Source organism: Salvelinus fontinalis, chromosome 3, assembly GCF_029448725.1.
Source record: "Salvelinus fontinalis isolate EN_2023a chromosome 3, ASM2944872v1, whole genome shotgun sequence".
NCBI lineage: Eukaryota > Metazoa > Chordata > Actinopteri > Salmoniformes > Salmonidae > Salvelinus > Salvelinus fontinalis.
Window position 1 is genome coordinate 52,034,117 of NC_074667.1, and position 14,633 is coordinate 52,048,749.

A 14,633-nucleotide genomic window follows, 5' to 3' on the forward strand; every position below is an offset into this window, starting at 1 on the left:
TAGGTGGGGATTTTGGGAAGTTCAATCAGGCTTTTTTTGTGTCTCCTTCAGTAGTGGGGTCTTCCTATGTTGACCGATGACAAAATGAATCGTTCAAAGAAAATAACACCCTCCCTACAATCAATAATGGGGGAGGTTCGATAATACTGTGGGGCTGCTTTGCTGCCTCTGGTACTGGGGGCCTTGAATGTGTGCAAGGCATCATGCAATCAGCAGATGATCAAGGTGTTTTGGAGTACAATGTTCAACCCAGTGTCCACAAATTGTGTATCTGTTGAAAGTTGTGGGTCTTCCCCAAACACACATAAAGAAAACACCCAGGAATGGTTCTAGAAGAAACACTGGACTGCTCTGGAGTGGCCAGTGAAGAGTCCAGATCTGAACCACATCCATAACCTATGGTGAGACCTGAAAACAGCAGTTGGAGGGAACCCCTAAAACGTTGAAGAATTATAACAGTTTGCTGCTGAAGGATGAGCTGAATTGTCAGTAGAAAGGTACAACTAAAATTAGCATTTGTTGGCAGTTATCTTGGCCAAAGGTTGTGCAACCAAGTACTAACACAGTTCACAAAAATGTAATTGGTTCTGCAATGTTGAAAATCCCATAAGGTGTGGAGAACAAATTTGTTTTCAATTTCAATTTATTTTAGAAGGAATAGGGAATTACTTAAGAAAAATGCAAAGGAGACAATATATTTGGTCGCAACTGTATACAGTATAAACACTACATGGTCAAAAGTATGTGGACACCCGCTAATTGAACATCTCATTCCAAAATCATGGGCTTTATTATGCGCCTTCCCCAAACTGTTGACACAAAGTTGGAAGCACAGAATTGTCGACAATGTCATTGTATGCTGTAGCATTAATGATTTCCCTTCACTGGAACTAAGGGGCCTAGCCCGAACCATGAAAAACAGCCACCAACCATTATTCCTCCTCCACCAAACTTTACAGTTGGCACTATGCATTGGGGGAGGTAGCATTCTCCTGGCATCCGCCAAATTCAGATTTGTCTGTCGGACTGCCAGATGGTGAAGCGTGATTCATAACTCCAGAGAACGCGTTTCCACTGCTCCAGAGTCCAATGGCGGCGAGCTTCAGCCGACGCTACAGCCGACGCTTGACATTATACATGGTGATCTTAGGCTTGTGTGCGGCTGCTCGGCCATGGAAACCCATGAAGCTCCCAATAAACAGTTATTGTGCTTACATCGCTTCCAGAGGCAGTTTGGAACTCGGTAATGACTGTTGCAATCAAGGAAAGACGATTTTTAAGCGCTAGGCGCTTCAGCACTCAATGGTCCCGTTCTGTGAGCTTGTGTGGCCTACCACTTCGTGGCTTGGCCGTTGTTGCTCCCAGATGTTTCCACTTCACAATAACAGCATTTACAGTTGACTGGGCAGCTCTAGCAGGGCAGACATTTGACAAACTGACTTGTTGGAACGGTGGCATCCTATGACGGTGCCACGTTGAATGTCACTGAGCGCTTCAGTACAGGCCATTCTACTGCCATTGTTTGTCTATGGAGATTGCATGGCTGTGTGCTCGATTTTACCTGTCAGTAACGAGTGTGGCTGAAATAACTGAATCCACTATTTTGAATGGGTGTCCACATACTTTTGATCATGTCGTGTATATATGCAGAGTTGGGCGAATGCTGTTTCCGCATTATGATGCATGTACATGACACTTCAATATGGCAGCCATGTTAGCTCCCTATTAACATTTCATGGGAAATATTGAATCAATGCTTTTTAACTGAATGTCTAGAATTATAACAACATTCAAAATTATAGAAGTTGGCCTATTATTTATGTATATATGGCTCTGGCACAAGTAGCCTCTACCATGCACCCCTGTGATGCGAGAACAGAAGGTCCTTTTAATAATGGCACATGCGTAGTTGCGTGCCATTCGCCGGTAGTGCGACTCGAGTGCATCGGGAAGAAAATGTAACTGCGTGCACTGGAATCAGACGTTGAGGCACCACACGAAAATATTTTATCGCTCATTGTGCACATCACCATCGGAAAGAGTACTCAGAAATCGAGGTAACATTTGATGCAACATTTTAGTCTTAGTATTTGCGACATAATAGCCAAAGGTTTTATGCATCAATAACACAAAAGATTGTGAATGCTGCTTGTGCTTCCTGAGTTCTAAACAAATAACTTTAAAATACTTGTAATGTAGATGTATTTTGTTTTATGGATATCTTATACAGTTTATACTGTTTGGCGTAAGGTTGACTTGTAATTGTTTTTCTGGAGGGTTCCGCAGCTTCAGGGAAGTTCAAAATGCTACATTTCCATGCAGTATTTAGTACCGTAAGAAAAGTGTGGCCTACAGAGGCCCCGCGATCCCCTTAAGAATGACAATCTAAATGGCCTGTAAGATTTCTAAAGCCCGCCCCTATCAGACCCTTTAACCAATTAGCTTTGGTGAAATTACTGACGAACTACAGTGTAATATAATGAACACTCCCACTCCTTACAGAATATCTGACAATAAGCTTTCAGAAATAGTCAACAAAGCGAGTTTTGCAGTCGTGAATTGTGTAAAACCCTACGCATTTTATTTGAGCCTCACTTTTGAGTGGATGCTAGGTGATTGCTTAAGCGCAGAACGCGCAGACGGCTTTCCCAAAAAATTGGGGATAAAAAACATGGCATAACAGGGCAGGATTAGACTATATTTCGATATTTTTTGTGCTAGGCTTCTGTTCTCGGGCTACATAGTACATTTAAAGCCATGGACTATTAGTAGGCTTTTAGTTCAGGGTCCAAATTGAAGGTTATTTTCACCCTTTATCAGGCGTAGTATATTAAACAAAATATGTGTATTGCGCGCCATTTGCTTCATTTGATTGTGGTCGCTTCCGTGCGTCTTGAGCGACACTGTCAGTCCAACAAATAATAATGCCCTATTAATTCACAAGTGCTTTGTCGGAATAGGTGTGTTTATTGAACCTACATAGCCCTACGGTAGGTTCGTGTTATTCAACTGGCCTATCTGCATAACTAGCTTAATCTAATTTCAGAGACCATTGCTATTGTCTCAATACGTGGAATGTTCGCCTGACCAGAACACGTGGTTTGCCAAGTAGCGTGAAGATATCCGGCTACTAGCTAGGTTGCATTGATATGGAATATGGTCAAAGTCTCTCCCCGAAGGTGAGTTTTGCGGTGAGTTTGGCCTCCCCAAAGTAGGCTAATGTATTGCATAGATATGTTTAGAATGGTGTGTTTCCCGGTGATTGTGTTTGACTGGGATAGAGAGGATACCAAGTATCCAGGGCCCGAGACAACAATGTAACGCTAAGCAATGGACCAGACAATGGACCGTTTGAGTAGCAATGCATATTTTTTGTTTGAGCACATTTCATAATCATAATTAACATTTTAGTAAATTACCAAAATTATAATGAATCTTTATACTTTGATCACCCCGATTTAAACAAAAAAAATAGGGATACGGAATAGACTGTCGGAATTTCATAGCTTGCTGCCCACGTCTTCGAAAGCTTTCTGGCTCTTGACCTCATTTATTAGGCTACTGGCTGCAGAAAGATGCTCAATACGTGAATTAGACAGTATTCATGTACAAATCGATGGAATCTTTCATAAGGGTTGCTTGCAAAAGCTTCAAAGAGGAAGGTTTGCGCGCTGGTTTGCCCTGGAGGACCAGTTTCTGTTCACCTCAATTTAGGTAGCATCCTTTGTGAAGCAAGCAGGTGGCCATAGGTTGAGATCTGAAGTAGGCAGGAAGCATATAGGGGTTTCTTTGCTAAGTGTTTTTTTGGGGGGATAAACATTGGAGTATGATAAATGATGGATCATATATATTTGATATTGTAAAGGGTTCATAAAACCCTTTTAAGGAATATGCTTCAGAAATCATGCAAACCGAATATCAAGCGATATGAAGGGTGTCAATGGTTATGCCATCTTTGGAAGAGCACCAGATGTAAGGGAATTTTACATCACCCTTTATGTAGTATGACTTTGCTAATAAAGAGTTTGTAGTGCTTACGATAATGACTACTTTATGGATGCTCTAATGCCTTTAAGGTTTAATTTCTCACTGAGTTCTGTAGACTACAATTTTCACTTATCTTTGGATGAAACAAACTAAGATCTGTATATCTTTTTTTTATACATATAATATCGTTGAGAACTAGAATTCACCAAAATATAATCTAGACAATCAAGTGTTTTTGGCACTGCTGCATTACTGATAGGCCACGCAGGATTACTGATAGGCCCCCGATTGGGGTCCCCATTGGTTTTGTTATAATGTTCGATCATAAGAACACAAATAGCCATGGCAAAAAGTATAGACTTGCAGGAAATTGGGAAACAGCACAGTTTTCTCTCTGCTGACAACTCTGGACTGATTTAAGCCGCGCCCACAACCCCCATGCCTGGTGGAATCCCCTTGTGTAGTCGTGAGTGGCTCAGTCAGTAGAGCATGGTGCTTATAATGCCAGGGTCCTGGGTTTGACTACCGCTGTTGGCCACTCATATATAAAATGTTTGCACGTCTGATTGTAAGTCGCTTTGGAGAAAAGCGTTTGATAAATGGCATATTATTGTTTGTGTATTTATGTAATAATTCCCTTCTCTCTCAGCCATATAGTCAAGCCTCAGCCAATTTTCTTTCCTCTCTTGATGGCAGTCCCCTCAAAATGACTAAGTTCCTTAGCACTGTTGTTTGCGTTCACGTTCCACTAATGTGATTCGTTATGTAACAAGTAGACTCTGATCAAAAGAAATTAAGAAAACTGACAAAATTCTCCACTGATTATGGTCTCAGTCCTATCTAAGCCAGTTCGCTCTAAGCCAGTCTCTAGCAACTCTGGTTATTTTTTGTATGACCTTGTGTAGCAATTTAGGTGCTAGAATTATGCGTTTCTGGTGTTTAACCAGGTAGAACTTTGTGCATGTCAGCAGGAGGTGGATGTGGACACAATGAGCAAGACACCCCCTAACAGAAGAGGAATAACCTTTGAGGTGGGAGCAACGCTGGAGGCCAGAGACGCCCTCAAAAACTGGTGAGTCATGCTTCAGTTCCTCTCTCACTCTTTGTCAGTAAATTGTCTTACTCTTCCTGCAATCTCTCTTTGTTAATTCCTCAGCTCCTTTTCAGTCTTTCTCTCACTTTCTGCTATTCTCTGTTATCCTGGCCTTTCTTATTACCTATACACCAATGATCTCTTATCTTCCAGTTGAGTTCCTTTGCTCCCATCTCAATCACCCCTCTCGTATACGCCCTGCTCCTAGGTATCCAGCCAACATAGAGAAGATTGACTATGATGACGAGAAGGTCCTGATCCACTACCGTCAGTGGAGCCACCGCTATGATGAGTGGTTTGACTGGACCAGCCCCTACCTGAGACCTGTAGAGAGGATCCAGCTGAGACGACAGGGACTGCTGGACGACTGTCCTATCCCTGTAAGAGATGTACTCTATTTACTTACTTATTCTCCCTATTATATCCCTACTGGTTGCTCTACTTAGCTGTACCTGGCCTTCTGTTTGCCCCGCCTACTTCTATTTGATTTCATTTGCTCAGGCTGATACTGGATCCATATTTGATTTCATTTGCTCAGGCTGATACTGGATCCATGTTTGACAGTGACACTTCATTTCATCTGTCTGTCCAGGGATTTCATGTGAATGACAAGGTCCTCGCCAGTTGGTCTGATTGCCGCTTCTACCCTGCCAAGGTCTTGGCAGTGAATAAAGATGGTGAGTGGTTTGGAAATACTCGTATGCATATTGAAGAGATTTATGGATTCTGTTCAGCATTAACCTGATCCATCTGACCTCCATTTGCCCTCAGCATCTTACACCGTGAAGTTTTATGATGGCGTCGTCCAGACGGTAAAGGGGATCCACGTGAAACCTTTTGTAAGAGAGGTGAGCTCTTTGTTTCCTTCTCTCATCAGGGACTGTCAATAGTAGTTTTTACCTGTTCAAAGGGCATACAGTACCAGTCAAAAGTTTGGAACACCTACGCATTCAAGGGTTTTTCTTTATTTTTACTATTTTCTACATTGTAGAATAATATTGAGGGCATCTAAACTATTAAATAACACATGGAATCATGTGTTAAACAAATTAAAATATATTTTAGATTCTTCAAAGTAGCTACCCTTTTGCCTTAATGACAGCTTTGTGTTCTCTCAACCAGTAGTCACCTGGAAGGCTTTTCCAACAGTCTTGAAGGTGTCCCCACATATGCTGAGCACTTGTTGGCTGCTTATCCTTCACTCTGTTGTCCAACTCATCCCAAACCATCTCAATTGGGTTGAGGTCATGTGATTGTGGAGGCCAGGTCATCTGATGCAGCACTCCATCACTATCCTTAGTCAAATAGCCCTTTCACAGTCTGGATGAGTTTTGGGTCATTGTCTTGTTGAAAAACAAATGATAGTCCCACTAAGCGCAGTTAATTGCTGATTTCTGAGGCTGGTAACTCTAATTAACTTATCTTCTGCATCAGAGGTAACTGGGTCTTTCTTTCCTGTGGTGGTCCTCATAAGCGCTAGTTTCATCATAGGCTTGATGGTTTTTGCAACTGCACTTGAAGAAACTTTCAAAGTTCTTGACATTTTCCACATTGATTGACCTTCATGTCTTCAAGTAATGATGGACTGTTGTTTCTCTCTGCTTATTTGAGCTGTTCTTGCCATAATATGAACTTGGTCTTTTACCACATAAGGCTATCTTCTGTATACCACCCCTACCTTGTCACAACACAACTGATTGGCGCAAATGCATTAAGAAGGAAAGAAATTCCACAAATGAACTTTGAACAAGGTACACCTGTTAATTGAAATGCATTCTAGGTGACTACCTCATGAAACTGGTTGAGAGAATGCCAAGAGTTTGTGTAGCTGTCATGTGGCTACTTTGAAAAATATATTTTGATTTAACACTTTTTTTTCTGCAGGATTCCATATGTGTTCATAGTTTTTTATTCTGCAATGTAGAAAATAGGAAAAATAAATAAAAACCCTTGAATGAGTAGGTTTCTCAACTTTTGACTGGTGCTGTATATCTGTTGATATTGTGTTGGCTTGCCATGCAGAGGGTCATGTTTCTGTGGGTCATACTTTACCTAATTTTCCTAAATGTTTTCATCCCCCCTCTTTGTGGAAATAGAGAGGAGGAGGAAAGGCTCGGTCCACTGAGAGGAACGGCTTCAAGAAGCCCCAGAATGGCAGAGAACGGAGGCCTCAGGAATACGGCCCAAAGAATAAAAGAACCAGACGTAGTACCTCTGACCAGGAGGGGGACAGTGACACAGAGGATGGTGACAATAATGATGAAGATGAATGGCATGAGAGGGAGGTGGAGGAGAAGACCAAGAGGAAGGATAGTGACGGGGATGTCACCAAAGAGACACCATCCATAGTTAAGCAGGAGGAGGATACAGAGCAACATGCAGGACAGATCAGCCTCGGGGATCACGTGGCAGCCACTGTGGGCCCGACTGAAGTAAAAATGGAAGAAGACGGAGGACAGAGTGAGGAGAGGCCTACTCATTTAAATGAAGGGATAAAGAAAGAAGAGGTGGAAATGAAAACTGAGTACACAGTCCTGAGCTCACCTAATGAAACTAAGCCATCCACTGAGTCACCCAATCAGATGTCAACACAGACCGGGCCAGTGTCTGTCCCATTACCCTCAGCTATGTCCACCATTGACAGAGTGGAGCAGAAGGCAGAAAGCCAACCGGATAGCTCCAAACCTGCACCACTGGCCCTCCCAGTGAAACGTAAGACCACACAACTCTTCAGAAAATCACTATCCAAAAGGCTTCCTTATATTTCCAATTAATGTAAGCTGTACCTCTATTTAGAGGTTCTGTCCATTTTAGAGTTTTATTTTCTCACAAGTCGTCAAAATACTATAAAAGGTTTGAAAATATATTTCTGAGAATTTATTTGTGTTGAATGTTGTCAGTCCGTGACTCAGTTTATATTGTCTCTGTGTCTTTATTTCCAGCGATAAGGAAGCAGGGTTTCCACAACCCCAACCGATTTAGCAGAGAGCCATGTGAGTTCTCGCCCAGCACTCTGTTACATCAGTTTACATGAGTATCTCCACTCCTAGCTGTTTGTCCATCCTCTTACACATTTCCATTGTGTTTTCAGTGTACAGAGTGATCAAAAACCAGCCTCCCCCAGTCCTGTCCATCAACTTGGACCACAACCCATTTAAATGCAGCGCTGTAGGCTGCACCAAGTCATTCCGCAAGGCCAAACTGCTTCACTACCACATGAAATACTACCATGGAGAGGAGCAGCAGCTAGAGGACGACCTAAGCCCCACCGCCCAGACACGGGCCTCAGAGAAGCACCCCTCCCCTACCTCTCTGGAAAGTCCTAAGAGGAGACGTACCATCTCCGCCTCAATGCGTAAGTATCAAAAAAGGGACTTAGTTACATGATAGATTCACCCAAAGAGGAAATCAGTTTTAGCCATAATATTAATATTGTGTTTCTATGCCCGGCAGACTCCAATGTGCACAGTCCTACTAGAACTCCCCCATCTCCACGTAGTGAGGCCAAGACAATGAACAGACGCACATCAGCTCCACCTAATGTCAACACCCAGCGCCAGCAGCAGAGGGCTCTACTGAGGGAGAAGAGCAAAGAGAACCAGCTGGACAGGAATGGACAGAGACCAGTGGAGACAGAGACTACTGAGAGCAGTGGTATGGACATATGTTTGTGTAAGATGTGGAAAGAGAAGGCTTCTGAAAAATCCACTCGACTATTTATTTTTTTCGTCCACTGTTAATAGTCCCGATTTTACTTTATTTTTTATTTTAAGTTGTCAGGATATTGACTTTCAATAAGCAAAGTGTCACTTGCCACATCATGATGAGAAAGGCGTTATATGATGCAAAATCATGATGTGGCAAGTGTGACAGTTTGCTTCTTAAATCTTATCTTAAACATTTTGGGACTTATTAACAGTGGACTAATTAAAGAAAGTACTCAAAGATAGTTTGAGTGGATTTCTTTCCTTTTTAAATAGGCCATTGGCTATGAGCAAATGTGTAGTTCTTTGCTGTTTTCTGATCCACTTTCTCTTAACATGACACAACAGGATTATTGTGAAATGGTGCATGCTCCAGTGTTTGTAATGGCGAAACACGCCTTTAGTGTCTAGAGCACTCCTAACTCTTGGTTCCCCCATGTCACTCCAGCAGTGGTGAAAGAACGAGATCGGCTGAAGGATAAGAAACAGAGGGCGTTCCTTCGCATTAATCTGAAGAAAAAGAAGAAGAAAAAGAAGGTCAAGTGTGGTAAGGAGACCCTAGTCGTCCTACTGTTCTGCATGGGGCTCCTGTCCTATAGCTTTAGCTCCGCTGCATGTGCAACGCTTCATTCAGGCCATGGGAAGACCCCTGATATATTTCCTGCACACCTCTTGGTAGGTGTTTTATTTCTTTAAAAAAAAATGTATATCCTTATTTTAGCAGGTAAGTTGACTGAACACATTCTCATTTACAGCAACGACCTGGAAAATAGTTACAGGGGAATGAATGAGCCAATTGGAAGCTAGGGATGGTATGACTGCCAGATTGGGAATTTAGCCAGGACACCAGGGTTAACACCCCTACTTTTTCGATAAGTGGCATGGGATCTTTAGTGACCATCGAAAAATGGCACCCTACACAGGGGAAAATACCCCAATCACTGCCCTGGGGCATTGGCATATGTTTTCTAGACTAGAGAAAGAGTGCCTCCTACTGGCCCGCCAACACCACTTCCAGCAGAATCTGGTCTCCCATCCAGGGAGCGACCAGGACAACCCTGCTTCGCTTCAGAGGCAAACCAGCAGTGTGGTTGGAGTAGCACTACAACTGCTGTGTCCTCACTACTGACCTCACTTCATCAGTCAAATAGCCGCTGATCATTTTGTTTGCATCAGTCGTCTTGTGCTTCTACCCCTATCATACTGACTGATGATTTTCACATCTTTTGCTCATATAATAACACAGGCCTTTATTCTGTTTTTTTAACCATCCGACTAATCTGTTTGAACTCTACTGCGAGGCGCAAGCTACTGTAATGCCACTTTTGTAACCAAGTTTGAACCACTATTGGTCTATTGACCTAGTTTAAATTCAGTCTGGATCTGTGGATAACACTTGTTATAACACACATACAGTATTAAGAGGATGGTTTATTCACTGTGTACTTTCACACACAATTAGACTTTATTTGGACTGTTTTGGCCAGTTCAGCTCTCAAACACTCAAGTAAAGGGGTTTTGTGGACACAAGTTTACTTTTTGGGTTGTCTTTGTTGTAAGGACATATTCTCACACCCATAATAGTATCTTCAGCTGTACACACAGTTTGGATTCATATATTGTCTGTTTGACCCCCCCCCCCCCAAAGATTAGCTCTTGTTTGTCCTCATCAGCATTTTCAAAGTTGACATTTTGTTCTGCGTCTGCTTCCCCCTCCCTCCCGTTTATTAACAGAGTACACAGGTAGTGAGGAGAATATTGACATCTCAATATTCGCTCTTCAGTCCAAATTGAATTTGCCACTCAAATTCCCCCTCTCACACAATCACAAGCCTGAGTCCTACCACTTCAGGCCCGGATACAACCAGTCAGAGCAGATGCACGTGGATGGTGGGTATTATTGTGTGTCTGTATGTCTGAGTGTGTGCGTCACTCTCTTCCCTTTGCCATTATTCTTTGCCTGCTTTCAGTCCATAAGTAATTTGTTCTTACCGTCTACCTGTGTATCTTTTCCATTCCGTATCAAACCTATCTTGCTAATAATTTTTCACACTTTCAAACAAACTAGACATGTTGTCACAGTTCTATGGTTTATTGATTGGTTTATTGATTGAATCTGGAGCCTTTGCTTTGCTGCTATGGCTTGCTTTATTCTCATCAGTTTGTTATATGTTCGACTCGCAGTGCTATGCATAAGGGATATACTGTATGTTACAATGCTGTAGATAAAATGACCTATAGTTTCCTCCTATATTTCTACCATGGAGAGCCCCCTCTGCTTGTTTTGCAATTATCTCTTGATCAAACACATCAGTTACATCCCGATGACATTATCTCCTGAGGACTCACATTGGCAAATATACTGAAACCAGCTCATGGAGGAAATCTAGATGTTACAATGCTACTAAAGGAGACTAGGGTCACTGTGACCAGGGTTGTCTTTATTAGTTAACCCTTTCCATCCCTTGATTTCCCCTCTAGATGAGGATAGCATCAGTGATTGGTCCACTGACAGTTGTGAGTGGAGTGATGATGAGCTGGGAGCGGAGCTGGACAATGCTACAACACCCATAAGTCTGGGCTCTGTTGCCTTGGAGACAGGCAGTCAGGAGGTTGTGCGTTGCGTCTGTGAGGCGGAAGAGGAAAACGACTTCATGATACAGGTGAGCTGCTTGGGGGTTTACCTGACTCTAGCCCTGATCTGCCTCCAATACACATCATTGAGTCTGAAATAAATAGTTGGTGGCAATCCACTCGTCTCTCAATCATTTAAATCAATCACATTTGTCAAACCGCACCAAACTAAAGGTCTAGCCCAACTCAGCTTCTCTAAAAGCAAGCTCGGGCCAAAAATTAGCAGCAGGGAGGAAAACTCAGTTTGATAGTGTTGCTCCCTGGCCCTGTCTCATCTCTCCAGTGTGAGGAGTGTCTGTGCTGGCAGCATGGCACCTGCATGGGCCTCCTGGAGGAGAACGTCCCGGACAAATACGCCTGCTACGTCTGCAGAGACCCACCAGGTGAGAGCCAGCAACACACAACTTGGCCTATTAGAAACTCCATCTCAGGTTTCTCCATGGGGTTACTTGGGGAAGGGAAAGGCGAGGTTAAAACACAAGACAAGCCAGTACATTTAACTGTGGTTTTTGTGGCTGTGTCTTATTGTAATAAGAATTTCCAGGTGAACAAAAAGGAGAGCAGTCCTTGGTAAGTTCAATCAAAAATCTATCCGGTTTATTACAAATTGCAACAGGGAGACACCTCCAGCCCAGAAGCAGAGACAATGTCTAACTGGCCTCCTGGATACAGGACTTTTTTACTCTAATCAGGCGGCACCAAATATTTTCCAAACACCAGCTCGAGAGGTTTGTAGGAAGTCGAACAAAAGGCATTGACTTTGCCAGCTGCTACAGAATCATTGTTTTATGATGTCATCAATAGAATAATAATCAGTGTCCTTTGTCGTTGTATCTTCAGTAGCTCTGGCTTCAATCACTATCAACAGATATGAGGTCATTTTGTAATGTTCAGTATCAAGTCTAGTGACCACTATCCTACACACGAGTGTCACAAATAGAACACTAGAAATCATGTGTGTTACAGAAAGGGGAAAATATCTAAATATGCCAAACATTGTTACTCACTCTAATATGAACTTTACACCTTACATTTTCCCATCACACTTATGATATCACATGACCTCTGTTCCAGGTCAGAGACAAAGCCTGCGCTACCGGTATGACCGTGATTGGCTGAGCAGCGGTCACATGTATGGTCTGTCCTTCCTGGATGAGAACTACTCCCACCAGAATGCCAAGAAGATTGCAGCAACACACCAGCTACTAGGAGATGTACAGCGTGTGGTGGAGGTGCTCAATGGCCTCCAGCTCAAAATGAGCGTCCTACAGTAAGTAGTGTTGAATGGAAAAACTAATATGAATCAATATCTATCCTTGTAAAATGTTAGGAGTCTGATTACCCTTGTATGCCCCTGTAGAACCCAGACCCACCCGGACCTGCAGTTGTGGTGCCAGCCCTGGAAGAGAGCAGAGAGGCCCTGGAGAAGAGGTGGCTCAGGTACGGGCACCGATGCAGCACCCTCTCCTGCGTTAACAGACGAGGGGTCCGAGAAGGACCACAAGAGTCTCGCCCGTGGTGGAGCAGAAGCTCTAATGTCAGCCGCCATGGAGAAGCTTAGCCGAGCCTCTTCCTCGTCTTCTTCCTCGCCCTACCAGTCGTTCCAGGACTCGTACATAATGAGTGAGCATTGCTACCAGAAGCCACGGGCGTACTACCCTGCAGTGGAGCAGAGGCTGGTGGTGGAGACCACACGGAGGGGATCTGAGTTGGAGGACAGCCTGAGGAGCACTGAGGACCTGCTGGAGAGAGAGCAGCGCTATGGAGGCATGCTGGAGACAGCCAGGCCCAAAGCCCCCACACACCTGAACACTCACACCAAGGTCAGTTCTGTTTCAGCCTTCAGACATTCTCCTTCAACATCTCTACCCGTCTGTCTATATTGTACCATCTATCCCGCCATACATCCCGCATACACTATAGAGTGGTAGATACTCTAAAAAGTCAACTTCATGACTGAATCCTCTTTCCGATATGTCCAGGGCTCAGATGTTGGTCGGTGGGGCCAGGCCGAGGTGAAGCGGGAGGAGGGTGTTGGCTGCGGTGGTGGAGGGGACGGCAGTGGCCAGCAGCACCAGTGGCAGATCAACCTGCTGGATCACATAGATGCTGTCCAGGACGAGGTCACACACAGGATGGACTTCATCGAGAGGGAGCTGGATGGTGAGACAACATAGCCCCTCTGTTTACTGTTTATTAGCAAGGAAAGCATTTTAATGCCACAATTATCGTATATGTACAATGAATAAGAGAGAATTTCGTGCAAAACAAGTCAAATAAAGACAGTAGCGTTCTTTCTTGTCCATCACAATTGTAGCTAAAATTAATTAACCTATTTCTTATTGCAACATGGGTGCAGTGAAATGTTGTTTTACAGGGTCAGCCATAGTAAGGCACCCCTGGAGCAAATTTGGGTTAGGTGCCTTGCTTAAGGGCATCAACAGATTTTTTACCTTGTCAGCTCGGTTATTCAAATCCGAAACCTTTCGATTACTGGCCCAATGCTCTTAACTGCTAGGCTACCTGCTGCCCTAATAATCAAATCAAATTGTATTAGTCACATGTGTCGGATACAACAGGTATTATAGTGAAATGCTTACTTACGAGCCCCTAACCGACAGTGCAGTTTAAAAAAAAAAAAAATACAGATGAGAAAAGTAACAAGTCGTTAAAGAGGAGCAGTAAAAAATAACAATATATACAGGGGGGTGCCGGTACAGAGTCAATGTGCGGGGGGCACTGGTTAGTTGAGGTAGTCAGAGATACTCATAATAATAACTTCTCAGCTATGTATTGTGAACTTAACATCAGTGATTGACAGTGTTCCATCTCTCCTCTTCAGTGTTGGAGAGCTGGCTGGACTACACAGGAGAGCTGGAGCCCCCAGAGCCCCTGGCCCGGCTGCCTCAGCTCAAACACCGCATGAAGCTGCTGCTTACAGAGCTGGCCAAGGTGCAGCAGATCGCTCTGTGCTGCTCCACATGAGGGCGCAAGTGAGCAGTGTGACATCCATGTTCACAGCACTCAGAGACAATGAGGGGATTTGATTAATGCCCGGGCCAGCCCTGTGTGAACCATGTCAGCTTTGATTGCATTCGTTTTGGAACTGGGCTGCCTCCCGGACGTGAGCCAGGTGCCCCGTTTTGGCCGTCCACGAAGTCTGCTCAAAACGAAAGTGACGTAGGTTAAGCACATGGAGTAATGAGTAGGGTTCT

The 14,633-nt window shown here is 43.7% G+C and overlaps 1 protein-coding gene across 11 annotated transcripts in view; it reads left to right on the forward strand.

Moving 5' to 3' along the window:
• Positions 1–1,901: 1,901 nt before the first annotated feature.
• Positions 1,902–14,633, forward strand: part of LOC129851084 (PHD finger protein 20-like) — a 14,176-nt gene continuing 1,444 nt past the window's right edge. The window contains exons 1-18 of one of the 11 annotated variants that reach the window (XM_055917297.1): positions 1,902–2,057; positions 3,047–3,191; positions 4,959–5,059; positions 5,289–5,469; positions 5,673–5,757; positions 5,852–5,928; positions 7,177–7,792; positions 8,023–8,073; positions 8,172–8,435; positions 8,534–8,752; positions 9,233–9,331; positions 10,519–10,674; positions 11,266–11,447; positions 11,702–11,801; positions 12,493–12,688; positions 12,779–13,241; positions 13,401–13,581; positions 14,261–14,633. The exon at positions 14,261–14,633 is cut by the window's right edge and continues 1,444 nt beyond it. In XM_055917297.1, the coding sequence (XP_055773272.1) occupies positions 3,150–3,191; positions 4,959–5,059; positions 5,289–5,469; positions 5,673–5,757; positions 5,852–5,928; positions 7,177–7,792; positions 8,023–8,073; positions 8,172–8,435; positions 8,534–8,752; positions 9,233–9,331; positions 10,519–10,674; positions 11,266–11,447; positions 11,702–11,801; positions 12,493–12,688; positions 12,779–13,241; positions 13,401–13,581; positions 14,261–14,403 (3,156 nt within the window). In that variant the 5' untranslated portion in view covers positions 1,902–2,057; positions 3,047–3,149 and the 3' untranslated portion in view covers positions 14,404–14,633. Of the gene's footprint in view, positions 2,058–3,046; positions 3,192–4,955; positions 5,060–5,288; positions 5,470–5,672; positions 5,758–5,851; positions 5,929–7,176; positions 7,793–8,022; positions 8,074–8,171; positions 8,436–8,533; positions 8,753–9,232; positions 9,332–10,518; positions 10,675–11,265; positions 11,448–11,701; positions 11,802–12,492; positions 12,689–12,778; positions 13,242–13,400; positions 13,582–14,260 lie in introns of all 11 variants that reach the window. The other 10 variants (XM_055917303.1, XM_055917304.1, XM_055917299.1 and 7 more) reach the window with 10 other exon arrangements.